Source organism: Catharus ustulatus, chromosome 14 (genome assembly GCF_009819885.2).
Source record: "Catharus ustulatus isolate bCatUst1 chromosome 14, bCatUst1.pri.v2, whole genome shotgun sequence".
NCBI lineage: Eukaryota > Metazoa > Chordata > Aves > Passeriformes > Turdidae > Catharus > Catharus ustulatus.
Genome location: NC_046234.1, coordinates 16,036,250 through 16,057,986, shown reverse-complemented (window position 1 = coordinate 16,057,986; position 21,737 = coordinate 16,036,250). Strand labels below are relative to the sequence as shown.

Below are 21,737 nucleotides of genomic sequence, written 5' to 3'. Positions count from 1 at the left end.
GCAGGTGGGAAAACAGGGACGGGATCTTCACTTGCAGAGCAAAACTGAAGGGAAAACACCTCGAGAACATCTCTGAGAGGCTTCACCAGCACCACCCTGAAGATGAAATTATCTGACCTTCAGAGGGAGCAAAATATTCTTTTAGTGCCTTTAGAATTCATTCACTCTCCCAGGATTCCCTTTAGACGAAATAATGCCACCAAAAAATCCAGGAGCAAGGGGCTGAGGATGCCTGGTACAACCCCCCCAGCTTATTTTGGGGATGTGATGCAATAAATTTCATTAATGCCTGGATTTTGGAGATAATTCTTTAACTCGTAGAATGACCTTGCTTGTGATTTGAGAGGCAAAACCTCTGCCTGCATTTCAGGGGGGCTGATGAAAAATCTCCACCTCAACACCCAGCAGGACTAATTTTTGAGGCTCATTTGTTTAAATTGTTGCATTTCCCTTCTTTTTTTTGGGTGCAGGGATGTCCCAAAAGTCGATGCCTCTATTTCAGAACAAGCCACATTTGTTCACCGTGCACTGCAATTATTCCAGCTTGTAACAAATGAGGTTTAATTAATATTAAAATCTTAAATCAGCAAGTTTAGCCAATGTTATTTGAGCACTCATTTTTCTTCTGAATATCTTCTCCCATGGACTGGTATTTGAATAGAAGAAAATACCAAAAAAAAATTCTTACATCTGAAATGGAAAAACAATTATGTTCTGTGACTTTGCAGAGTTATTTTTGAGGACATGTAATATATTTTTGCAGAGTCCCTGTTCTTAAAGAGGCTCTTTCTTCTCAGTGTTTGTTGTTTCTCTTAATGTAAAGACAAGGAAATATTGGGTAATGGATATGGAATGTAAATAGATTACGAATAGAGAATAAACCCTCTGTTTTTCAAACAATTGCCCTTCATGCTGCTTTAATTTTTCATTTTTCCAGCTTTCTTGAAGCCATCCTCAACTCAGCCAAGGCCAGGTGAGACTTTTTCCTTCTTTGAGATCTTGAAGTTCATAAAGCTTCAATCTACCCTTCCATAACCAAATGCTTAGTAACTGCTGGACTATTTTTTCCTTTGATGTATTTTGTAACAGTAGTCCCACTCTTTAACCCACTGATTCTTTTGGGTTGAGCCAAGGATTCAACTGATCCACCTGGAAATATCAAGTTCCAGGAGATAAGAGCATCACCTGCCCTCCTGACAATTTTCAAACTAAATGAATCTTGGCTATATCTCAAAAATAAGTGATTTTTAGGTTTTTTTATTTAAAGAGGAGGAGAGAATACTTGTAAGGGGAAAAAAAAAATGAGAAGGAAGAGAGAAGATCAGTGAATGTCCAGCATTGATTTAGAAACAGGCTGTGCCAAGCAGGGGGAAAAGGAGCCTTTCCCAATCCATTCCATTTATGGTTATTAGTATTGATATTGTATTTCTCTTGGCTCCCAAAAGGAAAAGTGGGGAATGAATTAGGAAAAAAAAATACTTTTCTGTAAATAATTTTTTTTCCAATTCAGATGTTTTTTAGGAAACGAGGAGGGGGAGAAAAAAAAGTCTGCTTCTCAAATGTCAAGGACTTGAAAGACTAAAAATACATCACCGGAATAAATAAATTAACCCAGAAGACAGGACTGATGCTCTGCAGGCATCAGGGATTAAATAAATTCACTAAATTCAAAGTGGTACTGCAGATAAGAGCTCTTTGTGCTGCAGCATGTACAGCTTATTGATTCTGGGATTGAGGTGCTGTGCACTCTTGTAGAGGGGGCTCTGCCTGATCCAGTTTAATCCTGCCCTAATGCAGAGCCCCGTGCTCGGGGCGTGGAGCCTGCTCCCCTCGCCCCATTTGTTTTAATTTGCTTTGTGCTGCACCACATCTGTGCCCTCTCCTGTGTCTCTGTCACAAGGGGCACCTCAGGAGGTGCTGAGCCAGCAGGATGGGGGCTGCTGCAGGAAAGGGGCCCTGGGTATTTCCACAGGGATGGAACGTCCCAGCACTCCCCTTTTCCATCGGGTTTTGGGGACAAGGGGTCCCCAGCAAGGCCTGGATCATGCAGGGACCGGAGGGGAGCAGCTCCAGTGGGGATCCTGGTGCTGCACACTCGTATTTTGTTACAGGAGCCACCAAGGAATGTGTCTGACCAAGGTCAAAATAGGACCTGGACAGATAAGGAAAAAGTGGAAAGGTTTGTAATAAATCCCAGAGGGGCTGTTCCACACCCAGCTGGAATGAAGTTGGGCAAGTTCCAGTTTTCCTGTTTACCATGGCAGAGGGGGTTTTCAGCCCCTTGCTCAGATGCTGAACTATCAAAACCTTCACACTAATACAGAAGGATTTTAATTCCTCCTTGGGAAGCTCTCCTGGTGCTCAGCTCAGGTTTCCTCCACAGGTTGCTCTGAAGGGCCAGCAGAGCTCTTCAAACACAGAATTTCATCATCTCCCAAGAACGAGAAAAAGCTCCAGGTCCATGGCAGGAAAGAATTTGCTACAGGGACTTTTGGGTGACCTCCCCAGATCCCTGTATCTCCCTCAGGTTTGGCAAATCTCCCAATATCTTTCACCAAAATCAAGCTCTTCATCTCAAGACACCTCTCCTACGTAAGGCTGCCTCCTGAGACGATCCACAGGGCCCGTGTTTCAACACCCAGGATTCATTAATATTTCCTGCAGAGTGCTCAGTAAGTAGCAAATAAAGCAGGAAGTGTCCCAGATGTTGGAAAGAAAAAATGGAATTATTCATTGCTTACTAACATCAAATGCTAATGTGAGAAAAGCATCCTTGAAGAAATCCTTGACTAAAATTCATCAGAGTGATGTGAAATCACTGTTTTAATTATGCATTTTGAATGTATTTATTAGTCCCGGTTCTGATCTGACTTACAGATGTTTAGCAGTGATAAGGGTCTGCTGCAGCCTTCGGAATTACTCATGATTTATAATGACAAAACTTGGATCAGAATTAGGTCCTTGTCACTACTCTATAATATCCTTTCATCAAACTTCACATTCAACAGATGAAAGCAGCCTTGGTTTCTGCAATTTCCAGCTCTACCACGGAGCCCATGAGTTCCTTTTTTTGAAATTTCTCCTACAGAAATGATGACTCTCACAGCAAATTTTGTCTGCTTGAGTTATGCTTGCCACGAGAAACTTGAGAGAGCAAAGGAATTGGACTCTTCAATCCACCAAAATGGTGTGTTTGGCCCTGTGCTGGCAATAAGCATGGAATTTTAATGAGGGAGTTAATTGATTTAATTATGCAACTCTACAATCTCATTTTTTCTTATTGTTGTGACTACTAGATCTATATCTAATATTGAGAGATTTTCCAAACCTGTGGGAGATCCAGGGATTTGATGAGGTTACCCAAAATCTCAATCCCAGACAACAACTGGATGTGCTCAATACCAGATATTTAAGATAAAAACACCCTCTGTTCAAGAAGGATTCAAAGCCATGTGATTTCTTCCCAAAGAATGATGGAATTTTAAACTATTGCTTGTTCTAGAGCTGATCCAGAAAGAGCAAGTCTCAGGGGATGCTTTACTCCCTAAGGCATGAATGCATGATTAAGCTAAATGTATTCCATAAATGCCTTGATGACATTAAACTAAATTTTTTAAAGAACAGATGGAGAAAGTTAATAAATATTTCATTCTATAATATAAAACTCACTTCTATATTCACAACTTCAGGGATCCTCAGCTTCACAGATATCAATAAGTCTGATGGATTTCTTGCTGCATTCTCATTCTTCTGCCCTGGTGTCTCTTATGGGATCATCATTTCTGCATGCTTGGATTGTTTTATGGGATCAGTGAAAGGCAAGTGACTGTAAATCTTGACCTCTTCTGCTCCTGGATTATATACTTTTATTCTTTGTGACCATAAGTGTTCATCTCCACATTGAATAGATAATTAAATGACAAAAAATATTCAAAGGGAATTTATAGTGAGAAATTATCCCTTGAAGAACTGATGGGGAACAGGCATAACCCAAGGAGAATCAGGGAAAAAACCACAGTTTAGAATGGCCAAATAAAACACTAAAACCTCTGTGTATTTGGGAATGTCATGAAACATCCATTCACTGGGCAAAAAACCCTAAGATTTTTACCTGCACATCCCAATTCTATTCAAACAAAAGTTCTATTAAGGGAAAACAGTGTGGATATTGCTTAAGAACTGTAGCCCAAGCCTGTTATTCATATGAAAGAACTAATCTTTACATGGGGGAATTACAATTTCTCACTCTGTGTATGCCATGAATCTTGTAAAAGAATAATTAGAACTTGCTCCGAAAGGAAAGAAACGCCAGACTTGAATAATATTGTAGGAAGAGCATTAACAAACATTTTTACACTGCCAACAATCTTCAGCGCTTCCTAGCAGAGATTTACATTCCATTATTAATTAACTGCACTGAGTCAATAGTGTGACATAAAGCTTGGGAGATGTGAGTTGAGCACAAACTCTGACATCCACGAGCACGAAGCATTTTTGAGGAGTTTGATTTAAAATTTATGCAAATGAGCTCAGCAAGCAAGGACCCAACAAACTACTTCAAAGCAGCACGCTCCAGCCCGAAAAACACACAACAAGATCAAATCTTTGTCACTTCTCAAGTGTCTTTACAAACCCCTGCATATTCAGGACAAATTATTTCACCCCCAGTACCCAGATAGTTTGGTGGAGAATTAGGAGGGGATTGCTCTTTGTAGGGTGGAGAATTAGGAGGGGATTGCTCTTTGTAGGGTCACTGCCACATCAGCCAATCACCTGAGTGACTGCAAGAATTTCAATGTATTTAAATGTGATATAATTTGACTTTTTGAATCTGACTCTTGTGAGGTGTCTGTAGAATACAAGGTCCCAGCTGAGCTGCCTGAAAGGCTGACCAAAACAAAGCCAAAAAAATGCCAGTGCTATTGTCCCCATTCCCATCATCAGTTTTGGGCTGAGAAACTTCCCCAGACTGTGTCCAGGGAAAATATTCAATTCAGAGTAACGACAAAAATTATTCAAAACAGTTTTATAGTGAATTTATAGCGAAGAACTGATGGGGCACAGGCACAAACAAGGTGATATCACATCATGCTATTATCCTTCCTTCTTTTCCCTCAACTGGGATCACCTTTCAGTTTTTGGGTTGGGAATCCCCACAAAACTCCATCCAGGGAAAATCTTAAATGCAGAGTAAAGTATTACTGTAAAGAAATACTAATTAATTCATGTTATATTTCAGGCCACAGAAATTGGTTTATTCCCTTATTGAAAGTTAGGTTAGGACCAGGTACATTTGTATCTTCAGAACCAGGGCTTTTAAGGAAGAAAAAAGTTTCTCGTGTTTCCCGACATCCCATTAAAATGGTTGTCCTTTGACGTCAATCAGAGCCAGCTTTAAAAAAAAATCATCCTTAATTGCTTTTTAGAAACAGACATTATTGCTTGCACCATCTCAGCAAGATTCGATTTCCTTTTACAAGAAACCAGGATGCTGGGAATGCTGTAAAGCTCCAGCTCTGCTGAATATGGATGTGGGGCTCTGCTGACACAGAGCTGCAGAGAAAATCAGTGCAAAGCCCACCAAGATGCTGAAATGTGTCCAGAGTGGAAAAGGCTGGAGTTGGATGCTCAGGGATGGGCACCTCTGCTCTGGAGCCAGGCTGGGGGAGCTGGGGGTGCTCATCTGGAGAAGAGAAGGCTCCAGGGAGCGCTCAGAGCCCTTCCAGTGCCTAAAGGGGCTCCAGGAGAGCTGGAGAGAGACTGGGGACAAGGGATGGAGGGACAGGACACAGGGAATGGCTCCCACTGCCAGAGGGCAGGGATGGATGGGATATTGGGAAGGAATTCCTGGTTGTGAGGGTGATAAAACCCTAACACAGGGTGCCCAGAGCAGCTGTGGCTGCCCCATCCCTGGGAGTGTCCAAGGCCAGGCTGGACAGGGCTTGGAGCAACCTGGGATAGGGAAAGGTCCCTGCCCATGCAGGGGATGGAACTGGATGGGTTTTGAGGTCCCTTCCAACCCAAACCATGCTGGGATTTTGTGGATGCTCAGAGCTCCATCCCTGCCTCCCCACGAGAGCGAGTGTAACCCACCCCGACAATTAGCGCTACAAAACCCATCAAGCCCTCAAAACCTGGGTGTGTTTCTTTACAAGGAGCATCACCAATTTTCTCAAGGCCTTCTCCACGTTCCTCTTTACTGCAGGGAATCCTTAATGTCTCTGCCCACCAGGAAGAAGAGGAGTCCAGAGAGCAGCACCAGGGGCACGCCGGCGGCGGCGAGCATGAAGGACCACCCGTAGTAAACGTGCACAGGGACATCGTCCAGGCACCTCTCACTCCTCTCCAGCAGGATGTACTTCTGAAAGTCAGCTGCAAACTCCTTCCACATCACAAACAGAAACACCAGCAGGAGAAACAAACCTCCTGGGAAGAGAGACAAAAAGGAGTTATTGGCCGTGCAGGAAATGCAGGGATAAAGGTGAGGAAAGATCACAGCAGCTGCTCATCCATGCTCTGCATCAAAGCTTTGGGCTGCAGAATTGTTGCTCTGCAGGTTCCTGGGGAAGCTGAGGCCACTCACCATGGGAGAGCCCCACACCACAGAGGTCAGTGCCTCTGACACTTTGTGCTTGGAGCACCAGCACTTCTGCAGGTTCTGTGCAGTGGGATAAAGCCATGGAGAAACCACCAGAGCAGGGCTGGTGTTCCCAGTGTTCCCCTCTCAAAGGTGCCATGTTTCACCTTTTCACTTTTAATTTCTCAGATATTAATGAGGAGACACCAAAACTCACTCCTTTCCCTTTTTTTTGTCTCAACCCTTCCAAGCAGTGTCACAGCCAAAGATGATAAATGCCACAACAAATCCTGCTGATGGCAAAATTCTGGCACTGCCACCCCCAGAGCCAGCAGGGCCAACACATTACAGGGTGGGAAAGGCACACAGCCATGAGATATTAACCTTAGATGGGCCACTAAATACCAGAATAATAATAATAATAAGCAGCTTATGCCATGAGGCTGGAAGCAGATGACAAAAATCAGAGTGGCCCAAATCCCATTTACTGTGTATCATTAAAAAATACATATTTCTGTGGTGCATTTTAAACTCAACATCTATTAAAGCTAAATAGTGACAGTGTGATGACAGGTCTGAAAGCAGTTCAGAAATATCTGATCTTGCTACTTCACAGGTAGAAGCTGCTATTTTTAAATGGTGCTGTATAACATATAGATATACACACACTTATATGAAAGAAATATATCACAGCTTATATTATTTTTATGGTTGAAGTGAACTGCTCGAAATTAATTTAGTTGACAAGTTACCACACAGTTCTGTGGATGTGTTGTGGCTTCTGCAGGATTTAATTTCTCCCCTTGCCATTTTTAAATCAAAGGTAGTTGTGGTGTATTTAATTATTCTTCCTGGCAGCTTATACACTCCAAAATCCAGCTCTTGTGCTAAGGAAAGGAAAGGTGTAAAGCTTGACGTTGATTTATCTGCTCAGGGAGGTTACTGAATCTTCAGTCAGAGAAAACACATTCATGTTTTACTGTGATTCTGTTTATAATGGTTATAAAAACACCTCAGAGACAAAAATAAGACCCACATGAAGGCAAGAGGCTTCAAAGTCCTCACGAGGAATGAGACAGAAGTTGCAATTCCCCACCCTAAGCTGTCACATTTACTAAACTGCCTCCCATGCCCTGAAAAGATGCAATCTTATCATTCAGAAATTGGTGCAGCCATACAAATATTCTTTACATCACCCCACACTGGTATTCCAGCCATTCTCCCTGACGTGGAGGAGTCCTTGATTTTCCTGGAGAGGCAGGCAAGGAGTTAAACAGCAGCTGCTGGAACATTTGCATGTTCATTGAGGTTTTGATACCACTTGAAATTAAGTGCACAAATAAATATTTTACACTTACTATGATAGTTGTATGCTTAAAATACCAATTATTCTACTATAAGAAAGCCAAATAGCCGCATGTCCTTTACAAAATACAATGTATTGATAAGAAGGCAATTAAGTCTTTATTACTGATGTAATTTAAAATTAAATTAATTAGATAGCAACTGAACCTTGAAAAGTGCTCCTTTAAAGATCAATTTCTATTTCATTAACTTATAATACCTACGGTAAGAGACGCAAATGAAAGCGCAGCCCCAGTGGGACAGAGAACGTGGGGATGGAAAAGTACTTTGGAATTTTGCTTTAAATAACCAGGAATTCTGTGTTGATTTCTCCCAGGAGAATTTAGATGGCCTAAATCTCGTTTTTTGAAGTAATCAGATCAAAACCTTCCAGTTCTTACTGAGGAGGGGGTGGGAAGTCCCACGTGTGGGTGGCACCATCCCCAAACTCTTCAGGAGACAAGGAATGGGAGTTGGTTCCTCCTCTGGCCTCAGGAGGAGCTCCAGGTCTTGGCACAGAAGGATTTGTTATTAAACAGGTACTGGAGGTGATGGCATGGCCATGGCATCTAAATTAAGAATGTTTTCACACTCTGGGCAAATGACAAGAATATGTGAAGCAAGCAGCCTTCTTCCCTGGAATAATTACAGCTGAGAGATGAAGAATCCCTGGGATTTACACCATGTCCTGGCTGGGAAGAGAAACTCAGAAGGGCGGGTGCAGCCAAAGGATGTGGGAGCTCAGGAAGGGCAGCTCACCCAAATCTGCTCAGCCAGAAATTCCTGTTTGGAGAAATCACAAGTGTACCTGAACCTGCCTAAAATTTGTCACACTCACAGCCATCAATGCTTCTTCATTATGAAAAAATCAGGATGTGTCACTCCCATATTACCAAAGTGTTTGGCATTTTTGTTTTAAAATGCTGTTGTATTTGGGATTTTTCATTTGTTGAACAGGTTTCACTTTACCCCCTCCTTTCTGGGGTTTTTAGTGTTGGACACAGCAGAAAATTATCTTTGTTTCCTGCCAGCTTTGAATGTAGAGACATAGATTCCTTCCTGCTTTGGGCAGCAAAATAAAAAACTGAAAAAATGTAGTTTTTGTCCTAAACATGACATTGGCATTGGCACCCACACCCGAGACACAGGGTTTGGGTTTGGGTTTGTGAAGAGCTCATCAAATCTCATCCCCATGCTCCTCTCAGCACCCCTGTGCTTTCTCCACTGAAAATTCCCCGAGTGATCCCTTTCCTCTCCTCGCCTCCTTCTCCCCCTTTGCCTCTGTTCATTAGGATAGTACTGGGAAAAATTAACTGTGAAACTCCTTCTCCAGGCTGATGAGGTCACAGCATCTTCTGGGGAGGGGCTAATTGCCAGAAAATTGCAGTGGGGCATTAAATCTGTCTCCTCTGTGAGCTCCATCCCCCTCTCCCAGCAGAGCTGCATCTTCCATGTGGGCAAATTGAAGAAGAGCTTTTCCTTTCACTTTATTTCCTTGTGACACCTTTATAGCTGCTAATTGTGGGGACAGGTGAGTGAACTCAATCTTTAACTCTTATTCTGGGGAAGCTACTGAACTTCTGTGTAATCTGCTAATTAGGAGAATAATGAACTTTGACTCGTTCTCCTCTCTCTCTCGTTGCCTCTTACGGATGTTAATAATGATGAAATGGAGGGGTGACCTCCAGCTGCCCTTCCATCACTGCCAGCCTTCACTGCACGTGGAGCCTGAGACTGCCAAAGTGGAGCTGCTCCACTTGGGAAGTAGAATCTGAGAAAAAAAAATCCAGCATTTTAGCTCACAGGGCTGGGAAATGTGCCCTTTTTTCCATGCTGCTGGGTCATGGAAGAACAGGTTGGTCCCACCATGGGCAGGGATGTGACCCATCATCCACAGCACATCCAACCTGGCCTGGAGCACCTCCAGGGATGGGGCATCCACAGCCTGTGCCAGTGCTGCACTTCTAAATCTGGTCTCTAAAATGCCCAAAGGAAAAGAAAACCAAGGAGCATAAGGTAGGAAAAATGAAGGAGCACAAGCAAAGTCTCAGCAGCTCAAGGAGCTTCCAGAAGCTGCAGCACAGAGCTCACCCAGCCCTCTTGGGGACCCTGTAGTGACAATTAACCAACTCTGACTACTGAAATAAAGGGACAATCAGGCACCAGGCAGGACCTGCACCCCTTGGAAGCACTGAAGTTCATTCTGAGATGGCAAATGCTGGGAGGAAAGCATCACACTGGCTCGTGTATTCCAGATGCTTTTGGGAGAAGCTGGCAGGGAAAACTGCTCAGCTGGGGCTGTGGATGTGCAAAGGCAGCACCAGCAAAGGTCAGATGGGTTCTGGCTCTTTCCAGAGTCACCCAGTGGAGGAAATCCAGAGAAATGCTTTGGAAGGGCTCCCAGAAACAGCTCCCAGAGCAGTCCACTGGGTATGGGAGCTGGCACAGTCAGATTTGCCCTCTGGAATGCACAGGAAATAAAAGGCATCTCAGGGAAATGCAGAGGGATGAAGTTGAGCCATGACAATCCTCCCCCTTTGGCACTGGATTCCCCCAGCGAGGGATGGACACACAACCCCCCTCTGGAGCACGCCAGGCTGGTCATCCATGAATAGCTGGGGATGCATTTGCACCAGTCTTGTCTTTTTTGGTGGAAAAACTGACATCAGTGAATAACCAGAAATTCTCCCTAGGGATGGGGGGCAGAACAAAGCTGCAGGTGAAGGCTGGGACATCCCACACTCCTGGAGCTCCATCTCCCATTCCCACTGCCACACCACACTCCCACCCTGCAGACTGCAGCTTTTTCACACCTCCTCAAGGAGCGATCCTTTCTGCAGGGGAGGTTAATTAACACTGACCTGCAGGCCATGATTAGAAGACAAGAGCTTTCTCCTGCATCATCCCTGCACATCCCGAAGGGAGGGGATGGCTGGGGACTCGAGGCTGTGCTAAATCCATTGTTCCTACTGCTTAGTGCAATTATGCAAAATATTTTCAGAAGGGATAAGGAGAAAATAACCATGGAGGGATGCAACCCAAATCCATCCAGAAGCCAGGCCCAAGCAGGATCCAGAGGTCTGAGATCAGGATAAAACCCCCTGAATAAAGGGATCAGTTGAAACACTGAGGAAACTTTGCTGCAAAACACATTGAATCCTTCTGCTATCATTTGAATGGAAAATACAGCAGGAAGTGTCTTCCAGATGAACTCGTTCCCCCGAATGACTGTTAATAACAATGATTGCTGTTCAGATTGAAGCTGCATTAATACAAACTTCAATTTTAACAGCAGCATCTTTGTCTAATGCCAAGAGGTTTATGTGATGCATAATCAGCTCTTCTAAAAAGTGTCACATTCGAAACCCCAGCCTTTTAATCAAGGAATAGTCAAATAAAGTGGAAAAACAATGAGGAAAAAAAAGAAAAAAAAAGGAAGACAGTTGAGTATTACTCGGCATCCTTTTCTGTGATATTTCTGCCTGATGTGCAGGCTGGACACACTCCTAGGGACATCTGCTGCCTCCTGGGAGCCTGGACTGCAGATGGAAAAAAAACTTCCTGCCCTGGTACAGCCCTTGGATTATTATCCATTCTGGGATCACAACAACCCCATGGAAAACTCCAGCTCTGGGGCAGCGTGGCTGGAATCTGTTTGTGGAAAAGGCCCAGGGGGTGCTGGTGACAAGGGCTGGACATGAACCCAGGTGTGCCCAGGTGGGCAAAAGGCCAAAGGCTTGGATCAGGAATGGTGTCCAGGGAGATCAGGGCACTGCAGGGACACCCCCAGTGCTGGGGACAGCTCTGGGACCCTCAGGACGAGAGGGCCATGGAGGGGCTGGAGCCAGTCCAGGGAAGGGAACAGAGCTGGGAATGGAGCTGGAGCACCAGGAGGGGCTGAGGGAGCTGGGAAGGGGCTCAGCCTGGAGAAAAGGGGGATCAGGGGGGACCTTGTGGCTCTGCACAACTCCCTGACAGGAGGGGACAGCAGGGAACAGGGACAGGAGGAGAGGGAACAGCTTCAGGATGGGCTCAGGTTGGACAACAGCAGGAATTTCTCCATGGGAAGCATTGTCCATCTCTGCCCAGGCTGCCCAGGGCAGGGGTAGAATGACCATCCTTGGAGGAACTTAAAACTTGTGCAGATGTGGCAGTTGGGGACATGGGGCAATGTCAGGACCGTTCTTGTCAAATATTTTCACTGACATTTGCAGCCCCCCCAAATTTGGGCTCACTTAAACCATAAACTGAGGGCAAAGACAGTGTTCCATGTGATTTATGGCAGATATGAGGAAGCAGGAGCTGGTGAAGGATCTGCAATTAAGCAGTGGTTTTTCAGAGAAAGGCCTGATTTCATTACAAAGTTCTTCACTTGGCGCAGCTCAACTGAGCTCCAGCCTGTGGCTGCTTGAGTCATAAAAGAGCTTTTTTCTGAGTTTGAGTCACTGGTATAAATCAAGTATTTCTACTGTTGAAGCCAGTTATTCCTCTCAAATGCAGAAAAGGAAAAAGCCCAAGTGATAATTCAGTAGAATCATTGGTAACAGCAGTGGGGAAAATGAATAAATGCCTATTTTTAATTCATTTTCCTGCAGTGCCATCGTTTCATCTTTTCAGGTCTCCTTAAGCCAACCCTCCCATTTTGGATCATCAGGTTTGCCTTTCATCACTCCAAGGGTTTCCAGCTCTATCAAAGCTAACAGCAGAGGCAGGAGCAGCCCAAATGCAAAGCCTGACTTTGGGGAACTGAGCTGGGCTGATGCTGCCCAGGCTTAACACACCTGCAGGCTCCACTGAAATAAAAGGCTGGCATAGAGGAATAGTAAAAACAAAGTGATTTTCAAAAATCTCAGCTTTGCTAGGACTAAGGACTATCTTGCTAAAACCTGGCTGAGCACAGAATAATGGATTGGAAGGGACCTTAAAGACCACAAAAGACAGGGACACCTTCCACTGGCTGCTCAGAGCTCCCAGGGGTTTAATTCCAGTGGGGAATCATTTGCTGCTCCCAGCAGAGCCCCATCTCCCAGGGCAGCCCTTCACTCCAGCTGCCCCCATCCCAGAGCCACCCTGCCCCAGCCATGTCCCCTCACCTGAGAGCAGCAGGAATCCTCCCCCAACTTTGTAGGAGTTGGGGCTGTGGAAGGGGACCCCACACACCAGCAGGAGCCCCCCCACGAGCCCAGCAGCCACGGCCAGCAGGATGAACGCCGTCCAAAATCCTCTGTACACTGCAACAGGAGCAAAGTCAGTGACAGGGGAGGGAAAGAGGCTTTCTTCAACCTCAGGAATCTTCTCAACGATGCCATGTTTAAGTCCTGCTTTAGCAACAGTGAAAACAACAACTTGTGATACATGCCCTACATGCCCTACATGCCCTACAGAATGGGACTGGAATCAGGCCAAAGGGTTGGGAAGGTTTGCCAGGGAAGCACACCAAAAAAAGGGGGTGGGAGGAAAGGACACGGCTCTTAGTCCTGGGGGAGGTTGGAAAAGCTTGGCAAGAAGGGAAAGCAAAATTTGGAGAGGTGGATTCAGACCACAGCTTTGTTCCACTTTAATTAACACTTCAGGAAGGCACCAGGCTCCTGGTTTAAAATAAAAGCAGTGTTTGCTAGCAGGACTGCAGGAAAAAAGGAGCTCATGAGGTCCCCACTAATGGCCTTGTTTGACTCTGGGAAAGACAATGGGGCAGGAGAGCAGCTGCCTCTTCCTCCAAGGAATTTGGGGGATTGGGCATGACTTCATACAACCACCCCAGGCAGAGCTGAGCAAGCTTGGCCCATCACATCCCACCACATGGAACAGGATGGGATGTAGCCCACTAATTTAAGCCTCCCAGTGGGCAAGTGTCGTGCTGACACTGCCATAAACCTTATCCAAAGGTAGAATCCTCCAGCACAGACCCTCTGACACCCTGCTCCCCATGCCCTGATTGATCCCATCCCTTGGATCACCACATCTCGCCCTGCCACTCGTTTTCCAGAAGCTCCAGCTCGATTTAAGCCGAGCATGAGCAAGTGGGTAGTGCTGAAATGATTCACACTTGAAAGAAAAATGATACCGAGAAGATGCGTTTTCCTCATTTGAAACCATTTTGTCAGGAGAGCCACTTAGGGAGAGATAAGTATCTTGAACTCTCCAAAACCACAGAATTCATTTTCATGTTTAACCTCCCGTCACCCGTTTCTCTCAGGGAGCCTAAGAGGATGCAGATAAGGCAGAATTATCTCTGGAGCAGGTAATAGCTGGAGGACCCTCTCCTTGGACAGCCTCCTGTTTTGTCAGCAGCTGCAAATGAGGATGGGCTGGTTGGAAAGAAAAGGGAATTAACCACAGAAGTGGCTGCTCCCCACAAGGGCTTTGCAGAGGGTTGGGGCAGGGGAGGAGCCCGTTGTGTCTCTGCCCAAAATGTGGGGTGAGCCACCCCCACATCCCCAGAGGGGATGGGGACAGGCAGAGCCTGTGCAGCCCCCATCTCCAGCAGCTTCACAGAACCATCAGGACCAGAAAAGAACCTCTGGGAATATCGAGGAGGTGCCAGGAGTGTCCCTGGGGACACATCTGGGAGGCAGCTGGGGAGGGTTTCACAGGGTCTGACAGGCAGGGACAGATGCCTCCAGTGCCCTTTATTTGGGATGGAAAAATAGTTCCTGTGTTTATCAGCAGGATCATCCAAGTCCTGGACACTGTGCCCATCTCTCCCAAGCAGAAACAATCCCACTGCTTATCCCGTGTGCTTGCTGCACATCCTGCTCCTCCTCCTCCTCCTCCTCCTCCTCCTCCCTCCACAGGTCCCTCGTATCCATCTGACACCACAGAAAATTCCCCGGGGCAGGAATTCTGCACAGCACAGCCAAAGAAACGAGCTGCCCTCCCTCACATGCTCCTACTGGCAATATTTTTATTTTTAATTAATTTTTCATAGAAAAAAAATAATAAAAACTAGGGGGAAAAAAAGGTACTACTAAAGGCTAAGGAAAAGGTCAAGATGTTTGTTTGTGCAGAACGTCTGCCCTGCATCCCCGGAGGCAAGGCAGACTGATGCACACTATTTAAAGAAATCAATTCATTTCAAAAAAGATCATTGAATTAATTCTAACTGCTGCCACCAATTTAGCAAATTAAAATTCCTAACAGCAGCTGATTCATTAAAGAACTCGGAAAATATGGAGAAACATAAATAAAAAGGGACCCGGTTGAAAGGGAGCTCTCCAACTGCTTAGTGTTCAGCGCTTTAAAAATAAGCCAGTCACTTAGGTGGGTTTTCTAACAATTTGGTCTCCAATTTTCCAGTGCTTGTTTGTTTTGTCTTGCAACAAATCAACACCTGAGTTGTGGGACTGAGTCAGACTCAGGCTGGGTTTGGGTTATCTGAGCACAGCCCAGCCCAGCCCAGAGGAGAGAAAACATGGGAGAGCCTCTCGTGGTGTGCCTGGGGCAGCCAACCAAGCGACCAACAGGAGAAGCACAGTGCTCACACACATCCCAAACCTCTGCCTGAGCCCTGGGAAAAGGAGCTGCTGGGGGAGGAGGGAAGAAAACGAGGAGGGAAGAAAACTCACCTGCAGTTGTGTCATAGGAGGGATGGGGGAAAGGTCCCACAGCAATGGGCATGGGGAACAGGTAGCCATGCATGCAGAACTTGGGGTGTGCTTGGCTGGCTGGAAAAGATGAAGAAAAAGAATTTAAATCCCTATCTGCTTTTATTTCCTGCAGAATCAGTTACAGTACTGAGATGGTGTTGTGCTGTTCTGCAAAACCTGCAAAACCCTCAGAAGGCTGGGGAGGAAAAAAAAGATAATAAATCTTGGTTAGAGAGAAAAATTAAAATAGAAATAAGAACCATGAAAGAGGGAAGATATCAGAGTATCTGAGACTGCTTCTTGCACATCTTCTCATCTTCATAACCTGAGTGTGAGGTGGACAAAAATCATAAAAGATGGAACAACTGAAGTCAGTGTCAATATTCCCATTACTTTTTTCCTCCAGAGAATGTGCCTGTCCACCTGGAAGGGTCAAAATGTTTGGCTACCAGAACAAGGAACTTCCAAGACCTCCAGCTGGTGAGGAGGAAAAGCACAATTAGAATGGAAGTGGCCCATCAATATTAATACCACTGAGGCTTATCATGATTAACAGTAATAGAATGAATGTTAAATGAATTAATTAATGGTTGGCCACTTATTTAAATATGTTCCCCAGCTCAAAGGAGCACTTTATAATAGGTGGACATTAGTTCATGCTAAATTGACTATGGAATACCTATTGAATTAATTATTACATCCACAAGAGCAGCAAATTAATTTGCCATGATCAATCCTATTATAATAAATACCTAAAGAAGTAGCAAAAAATTTGCCAGTTATCAGAGTGACTCATTTTACTTCAGGTAAAATTATATTATGTATTTCCACATAATGCAATTCAGTAGCAAACTCCCTGTCTCAAGCCTGTCCTTTATTATTCACAAATTTCCCGTGTGAAAAACCTCCCATTGTTCAGTTGAATGGTGGTGGGAAGAATTCCTGCAAGATTTTACAGGAAACAGGTCAGGGGCTGGGGGACAGTGAAGTCATTTGAAATTTTAATCACTGCAGAGCAAATTCAGTGTGGGAACCTGCATTATTTTCAGAGCAGTGCCCTCTGAGGTGATTGTGCTGCCCCACAACCACAGCAACATCTTCCATCAAGAGCACAGGGCCAAGGTTTTTTCGTGGTGTTCAAAGACTTTGCAGAATTTATTTAAAATCTGGGGGGGTTTATCCCAAATCCAGCAGGGTTGGTGGTCTCAGTCCTTTCCTATTCCTGCAGGGAGCTCTTGGTTCCCTGGGCCAACCCTTCCCTGCTCGAGGACCACCAGGTTGGCACCACCAGGTTGGCACCACCAGGTTTCACCCTTTCCTTCAATTTGTTTTTGAAGAATGAATGCATTTAAATAAAAAAAAAAAAAAAAAAGTAAAGGATTTTGCATCCCTCTCTGCTCTCAAGTGTAATTTCAACAATCTTAAAAAGTTTAAAAAAGGTGAGATCTTAAAGTAAAACGGCTTTCCATGGTGCACCACTGGTCCTGAGCACCCAGGGACATCACAAACGGGCTGGAATCAGTGGGAGCTGGGAATGCTGAGCACCTGGAAGGCAGAAAACAGGGACAGAAGGGGAAGGGCATGGGCTCACATCACCAGAACTTTGCTGAACACAAACACCAAGAGGTACTGGGAGGGAGGGGGAGGAAGGAAAGGTTCTCCTTCCACCACTTTGCGTAATTTTGCAGGTGATAAATTAAATGGCCCCAAGAGATTGCAACATTTCTGTGAACAGCCCTCTGAGAGCAAAACCCAAGTCAGAGAACGAGCACAGAAAAGGCACAAAAAGAGCGAGCCAGGTTTGCTTTTGACAGAAGATGAGGATGACAAAAATGAAACAAAAACTGTCTCAGCATCCCCCAGAGGGGAGAGCTTCCTGTGCTTGGCTCCCACCCAGCTGAGGGATGCTGTGGGTGCAGAGAGGGTTGTACTCACTGTACCAGAAGCTCCAGATGGTCTCGGGGTGGCCCTCACCAAAGAACCAGCACCTCCAGAAGAAACCCTCGTGGTGGAACGTCAGGATCTCCTTCCCAGCCTCTGCTGGAGTTTCTGCCTGGGGAGGAATGAAAGTCCAGGCTGAAACTGGGAAGATGGTGGTACCAAGAGGGTATGCTTTGCTTAGACGGACATTGATGTAATTATTTGTTTTCATTTGCTTTTTGAGTCAGTTTGGAGGGATTGGGGATCAATCCTTGACTTTCTGCCATGACAAGTTCTGAAAACAAATTGTCCTGCAGACCTGCACAAACCATTTGCTGCCTGCTCTGCTGTCCTTAAGCCCCTGCTGGCCAGAGCTGGATGGGAATTTCAGGGAGCTGGACCTTCTACTTCCAAACACCTTCCTCCAACCCCCAGAGCAGACCTGTGAGCACAAGGTTTGGTCTTTCCTGGAGGGACTACATTGTAAAGTTCAGTCATGGAAGATTTACTAAAGGATTTATTAAAATTATCTCAAAACCAGTTTTATCTTCCTCCCACACAGTTTGGTAAAGGAGACAAGGCTGTGACAAAATTAAGAAAGATGGGGAATGTCCAAGGAGGAATCTGCCCTGTGAAGCAGAAATGGGACTCAGCAGGGAGGTGCTAGAGGTGCTTACCCTGTCACAGGTTAATGGATTTGGGTGGGAAGGGACCTTAAAGCCCATCCAGTGCCATGGCAGGGACACCTTCCACAGTCCCAGGGTGCTCCAAGCCCTGTCCAGCCTGGCCCTGGACATTCCCAGGGATCCAGCTGCTCTGGACACCCTGTGCCTGGGCCTCACAGGGAAGAATTTCTCCCCAGTATCCCTCTGGCAGTGGGAAGCCATTCCCTGTGTCCTGTCCCTCCATCCCCTGTCCCTCTCCAGCTCTCCTGGAGCCCCTTTAGGCTCTGGAAGGGGCTCTGAGCTCTCCCCAGAGCTGTTCTGCTTCCCTCACCTCAGGGTTTTTATGCATCATGTTACAGCAGCTTCCAGAGCTCTGACCTGATTCTCCTTTTACTTTCAGGATAAAATCCTGGCTGTGACAAGGGGAACATTCAGCCCTGAAACCTCCTCAGCTGGTGGCTGGGACTTGGTGAATCCACAGCACATTTGACTGAGTTTGCCAGACACTGAGCCCATCCTTATCTGCAAGGGACAGGATTTGACAGTTTAAGAAGGGGCAGAGAAGGTAGAAACAGAGCCTGTTATCCACAACCAGTAACAGAAATAGAAATAATAGAAACAGTGTCTAAAATAGAAATAAAATAGCTCAGAGGGAAGAGTAAGAGCAGTTCCTATTTCTGCCTGGTGCTTTTGAAGTCACTGCCTCAGCGTCAGGCTTCCCAACACTTGGCCAAGAGCGTTTCTGAAATGTTTGAGATGCTTATTTGTGTCATGCAGGGCATCATCTCTGCTCTCTCCATTTTCAAAAACAACTAAAACATGCAACAATTAACACTGTCACTTCCCAAGTGCACAAAAAACAAGTGGCACTTCTCTGTCTCTGCCAGCCCCAGGCTTTACTGAGATGCTTGAAACTAAAGACCTTCTCTTCTGTTTCACTTCTCCAGGCATTTTTGCCATCATATTTTATTTTTTTTTAGTTGGGAAAGTCGTTTGGAACCATGACTCAAGCAAACAGTGCCCTACATTTGATTATGGGATTCTGAAATGAAAGAAAAATGTTTCTTGCTGGCATCATGAGGCTTACCCAGGGTGACTCACCGCACCAGGAAAAAAATCAAACCTAATTGGATTGAACTTTGAAGTAACAAAAAGTCTGCACACAACAAGGATCTTCCTGTCATTTAGTAATGGAAACCACACATTGATTGGCACAAAAACATTTTGGGGGAGTGGGTGGCTCGAGGAACTGATCTGGTTGTTATTTCATTGGAGAGTTAGACAACAGCAAGTGCAGTGAAAATCCAACTTGAGGGATCCACAAACGAGCAACACCAGCCCTTAGCACTGCAATATCAAGCTGCCCCTTGAAAATTACATTTCCTGCTAACTAAAATCCTACCTAAATCTTACTTTGAGGATATCCAGGCCACTGGTTGGATGGGCAGGAACCCCTCTGCTCTGTGTCTGGTGTTCACTTTGGTGTCTGTGCTGCAGCTGGACCACTTCAGATGGAAGTGATTGCCAAGCCCCACACTTTTAAACATGAACTAGCTTTAAATGAAGAAACTACAGAGGGAGAAATCTTGTAATGCCAAATATCAGGAGATATCTTTGGTCTGTCAACAATTAAAGCTCTTCATTCTCTAATGTTCATATCTGCCAGATTACAGAGGTGCCATCCTAATGTTTCCTAGACACAATTTACTCAGGTCAAAATGCCCAATATCATGGAAAAGCCAGGATGGATTTTAAGGAATTTAAAGTTTCACATTCACTGAGCATAAACATTATGACAGATTTCAACATTTCAGATCTGAAATGACTTAGGTAAGTTGTTTGAGAGCTCACCCCCCCGGTGCTCAGGGTGCTGTTCCCATGCTGCAGGAGCCCGCAGGTGTCCGTGGCCAGGAGCCAATAATCCGTCCCAAAGGCGAGGAGGAAGAGCAGCACCCCGGTGCCCCCCAGGATCCCCGCTGCCAGGGTTGCTGCTCCAGCCTTCATGGGGCAGCAGGGGAAACAGCACAGCTGCAAGTCAGAAAAGGAGGAAAAACCCCCGAGTTTCCCAGTCTCTGGAAGAGCAGGGCCGGAGAAATGCTATTTTGGGATGTGGATAATGATCTCCTGGCCGGTGTGGGTTTCAGTGGGTGTGGAGCGGGACTATTAAAAGCAGATGACCCGGTGTGAGTGAGCAGCTGTGGCATTAGGGATCATGACAAGCAGCCATTGAGGCAGAGCACGAGCCACCCACGGGGACACACAGGGCAGAATTCCCAGGACACCAGGGACTTATTCCCATCCCTCCCATGAGGGGTTTTCCCCACACCATGGTGTCCTCAGCCACTCACCTCTCACTGTGTCCCCACAAATGGCACTCCTGGAATTCCCATCTCCTTCTTCCTCTGAGCAAAACTCTGAGGTGGCTTTTACAGAAAGTAACCCCAGGGATGCAAGAAAAACATCAAAGCACGGGGGGATCTTCAATATCCCAGACTTCTGGAAGGGTTGCAATCAACACCTTTGCACCAGGCAGGTCCCCATGGAGCTGGACAAGGAGAATCCAACCAGGGGCACACATGGACACACCAGGGGTGTCCTGCAGTTGTTTGTGAATGATGTTCTCCCTCCTGCCACAGAAAAGTGAATTATACGGATGCACACGTGTCCCATCCACCCAGCCTGCAGTGGGATAATGTCTCCTGGGAGCAAGGACATTCCTGCATGGAATTTCACTGCCATTTGCTTCCTAACGTTTTTTGTTTCTGCTGGAGCATCTGCTGTAGATCACTGCCAGGAATGGGATGCCAGACTAAGAAAATTATAATTTCTGTAGGGCAATAACTATATTCCTGTGACATGCCAGGAGGCTGGGAGAAGAAATTTAAATTACAATCAAAAATCAAGTTGTGATTTTCTTACCTTAGCCTTAGTCATGACCTGCTCTGAACAAGGGAGGGGGGTGATGATGTTGACTTCTCTATCCTATGGGAATTTGTGTTGCCAAATTAATTTCCAAATCAATTTAATATTTAAAGTTACCAGTGAACATATGGGTATCTCAAAGCAACTGCACACTGGTTGGGGAACCTGGAGAGGGCTGGGAACATTTTGACTACACTTCTTGTTGAGGCATGATGAATGTTCTCAATCTTCTGCTGAGCTTCTATGAGCACAAAAGAATTTAAATTATAATAATTTATTTTATCCTCTGCATTGTCTTTCTTAAATATTGCAGGGGTAGCTGTTAAATAACACATTGGATCTCTCTCCCTCCCTGTCCCAGGAGCAGAGTTGCTCCTGGTTTAACCTGACTGTGAGATGTGAGGAATTCCACAGGATCCAGGGGAATCCCTTCACTGACAGAGAGATAAAGGAGAGCTGGGACAGGCTGCAGACTTCCCATCACACAGGGGTAAAACTCAGCACAGAGCTGGGATTCTGCAGGAATAAACTCACCCTGTCCATCCCATCATCCTGCCATTAACTCCCAGCTACTGCTGGGGAATTCCATGGAGGTTCTTGTGACCTTCCCTAAACCTCCACTCATCCCATTCCTACACAAATCACCCTTTCCCACCACATCCCAGCATATTCACTCTTTTTCCATAGTTTTGAACAGCAATAACACACCCATCTCCCAGTCAC

The 21,737-nt window shown here is 45.6% G+C and overlaps 1 protein-coding gene across 1 annotated transcript; it reads right to left on the bottom strand.

The window, feature by feature from the left end:
• Positions 1 to 6,065: 6,065 nt before the first annotated feature.
• On the bottom strand, positions 6,066 to 20,096 carry LOC117003067 (transmembrane protein 182-like). Its single transcript, XM_033072696.1, has 5 exons — positions 19,944 to 20,096; positions 17,443 to 17,560; positions 15,487 to 15,585; positions 13,015 to 13,152; positions 6,066 to 6,426 (listed from the first exon to the last, which is right to left on the bottom strand). Exons 1-5 carry the CDS (start codon positions 20,094 to 20,096, stop codon positions 6,197 to 6,199), a joined length of 738 nt encoding a protein of 245 aa, XP_032928587.1. The 3' UTR covers positions 6,066 to 6,196.
• Between the last annotated feature and the right edge of the window lie 1,641 nt (positions 20,097 to 21,737).

Excerpts from the sequence above, each read along its gene's own strand:
- LOC117003067 (XM_033072696.1), bottom strand. The coding sequence starts at position 20,096 with ATGAAGGCTGGAGCAGCAACCCTGGCAGCGGGGATCCTGGGGGGCACC. Across the intron at positions 15,586-17,442 it reads CATCTGGAGCTTCTGGTACA|CCAGCCAAGCACACCCCAAG; the intron begins GTGAGTACAACC and ends CATCTTTTCCAG. Across the intron at positions 13,153-15,486 it reads CTCCTATGACACAACTGCAG|TGTACAGAGGATTTTGGACG; the intron begins GTGAGTTTTCTT and ends CTCCTGTTGCAG.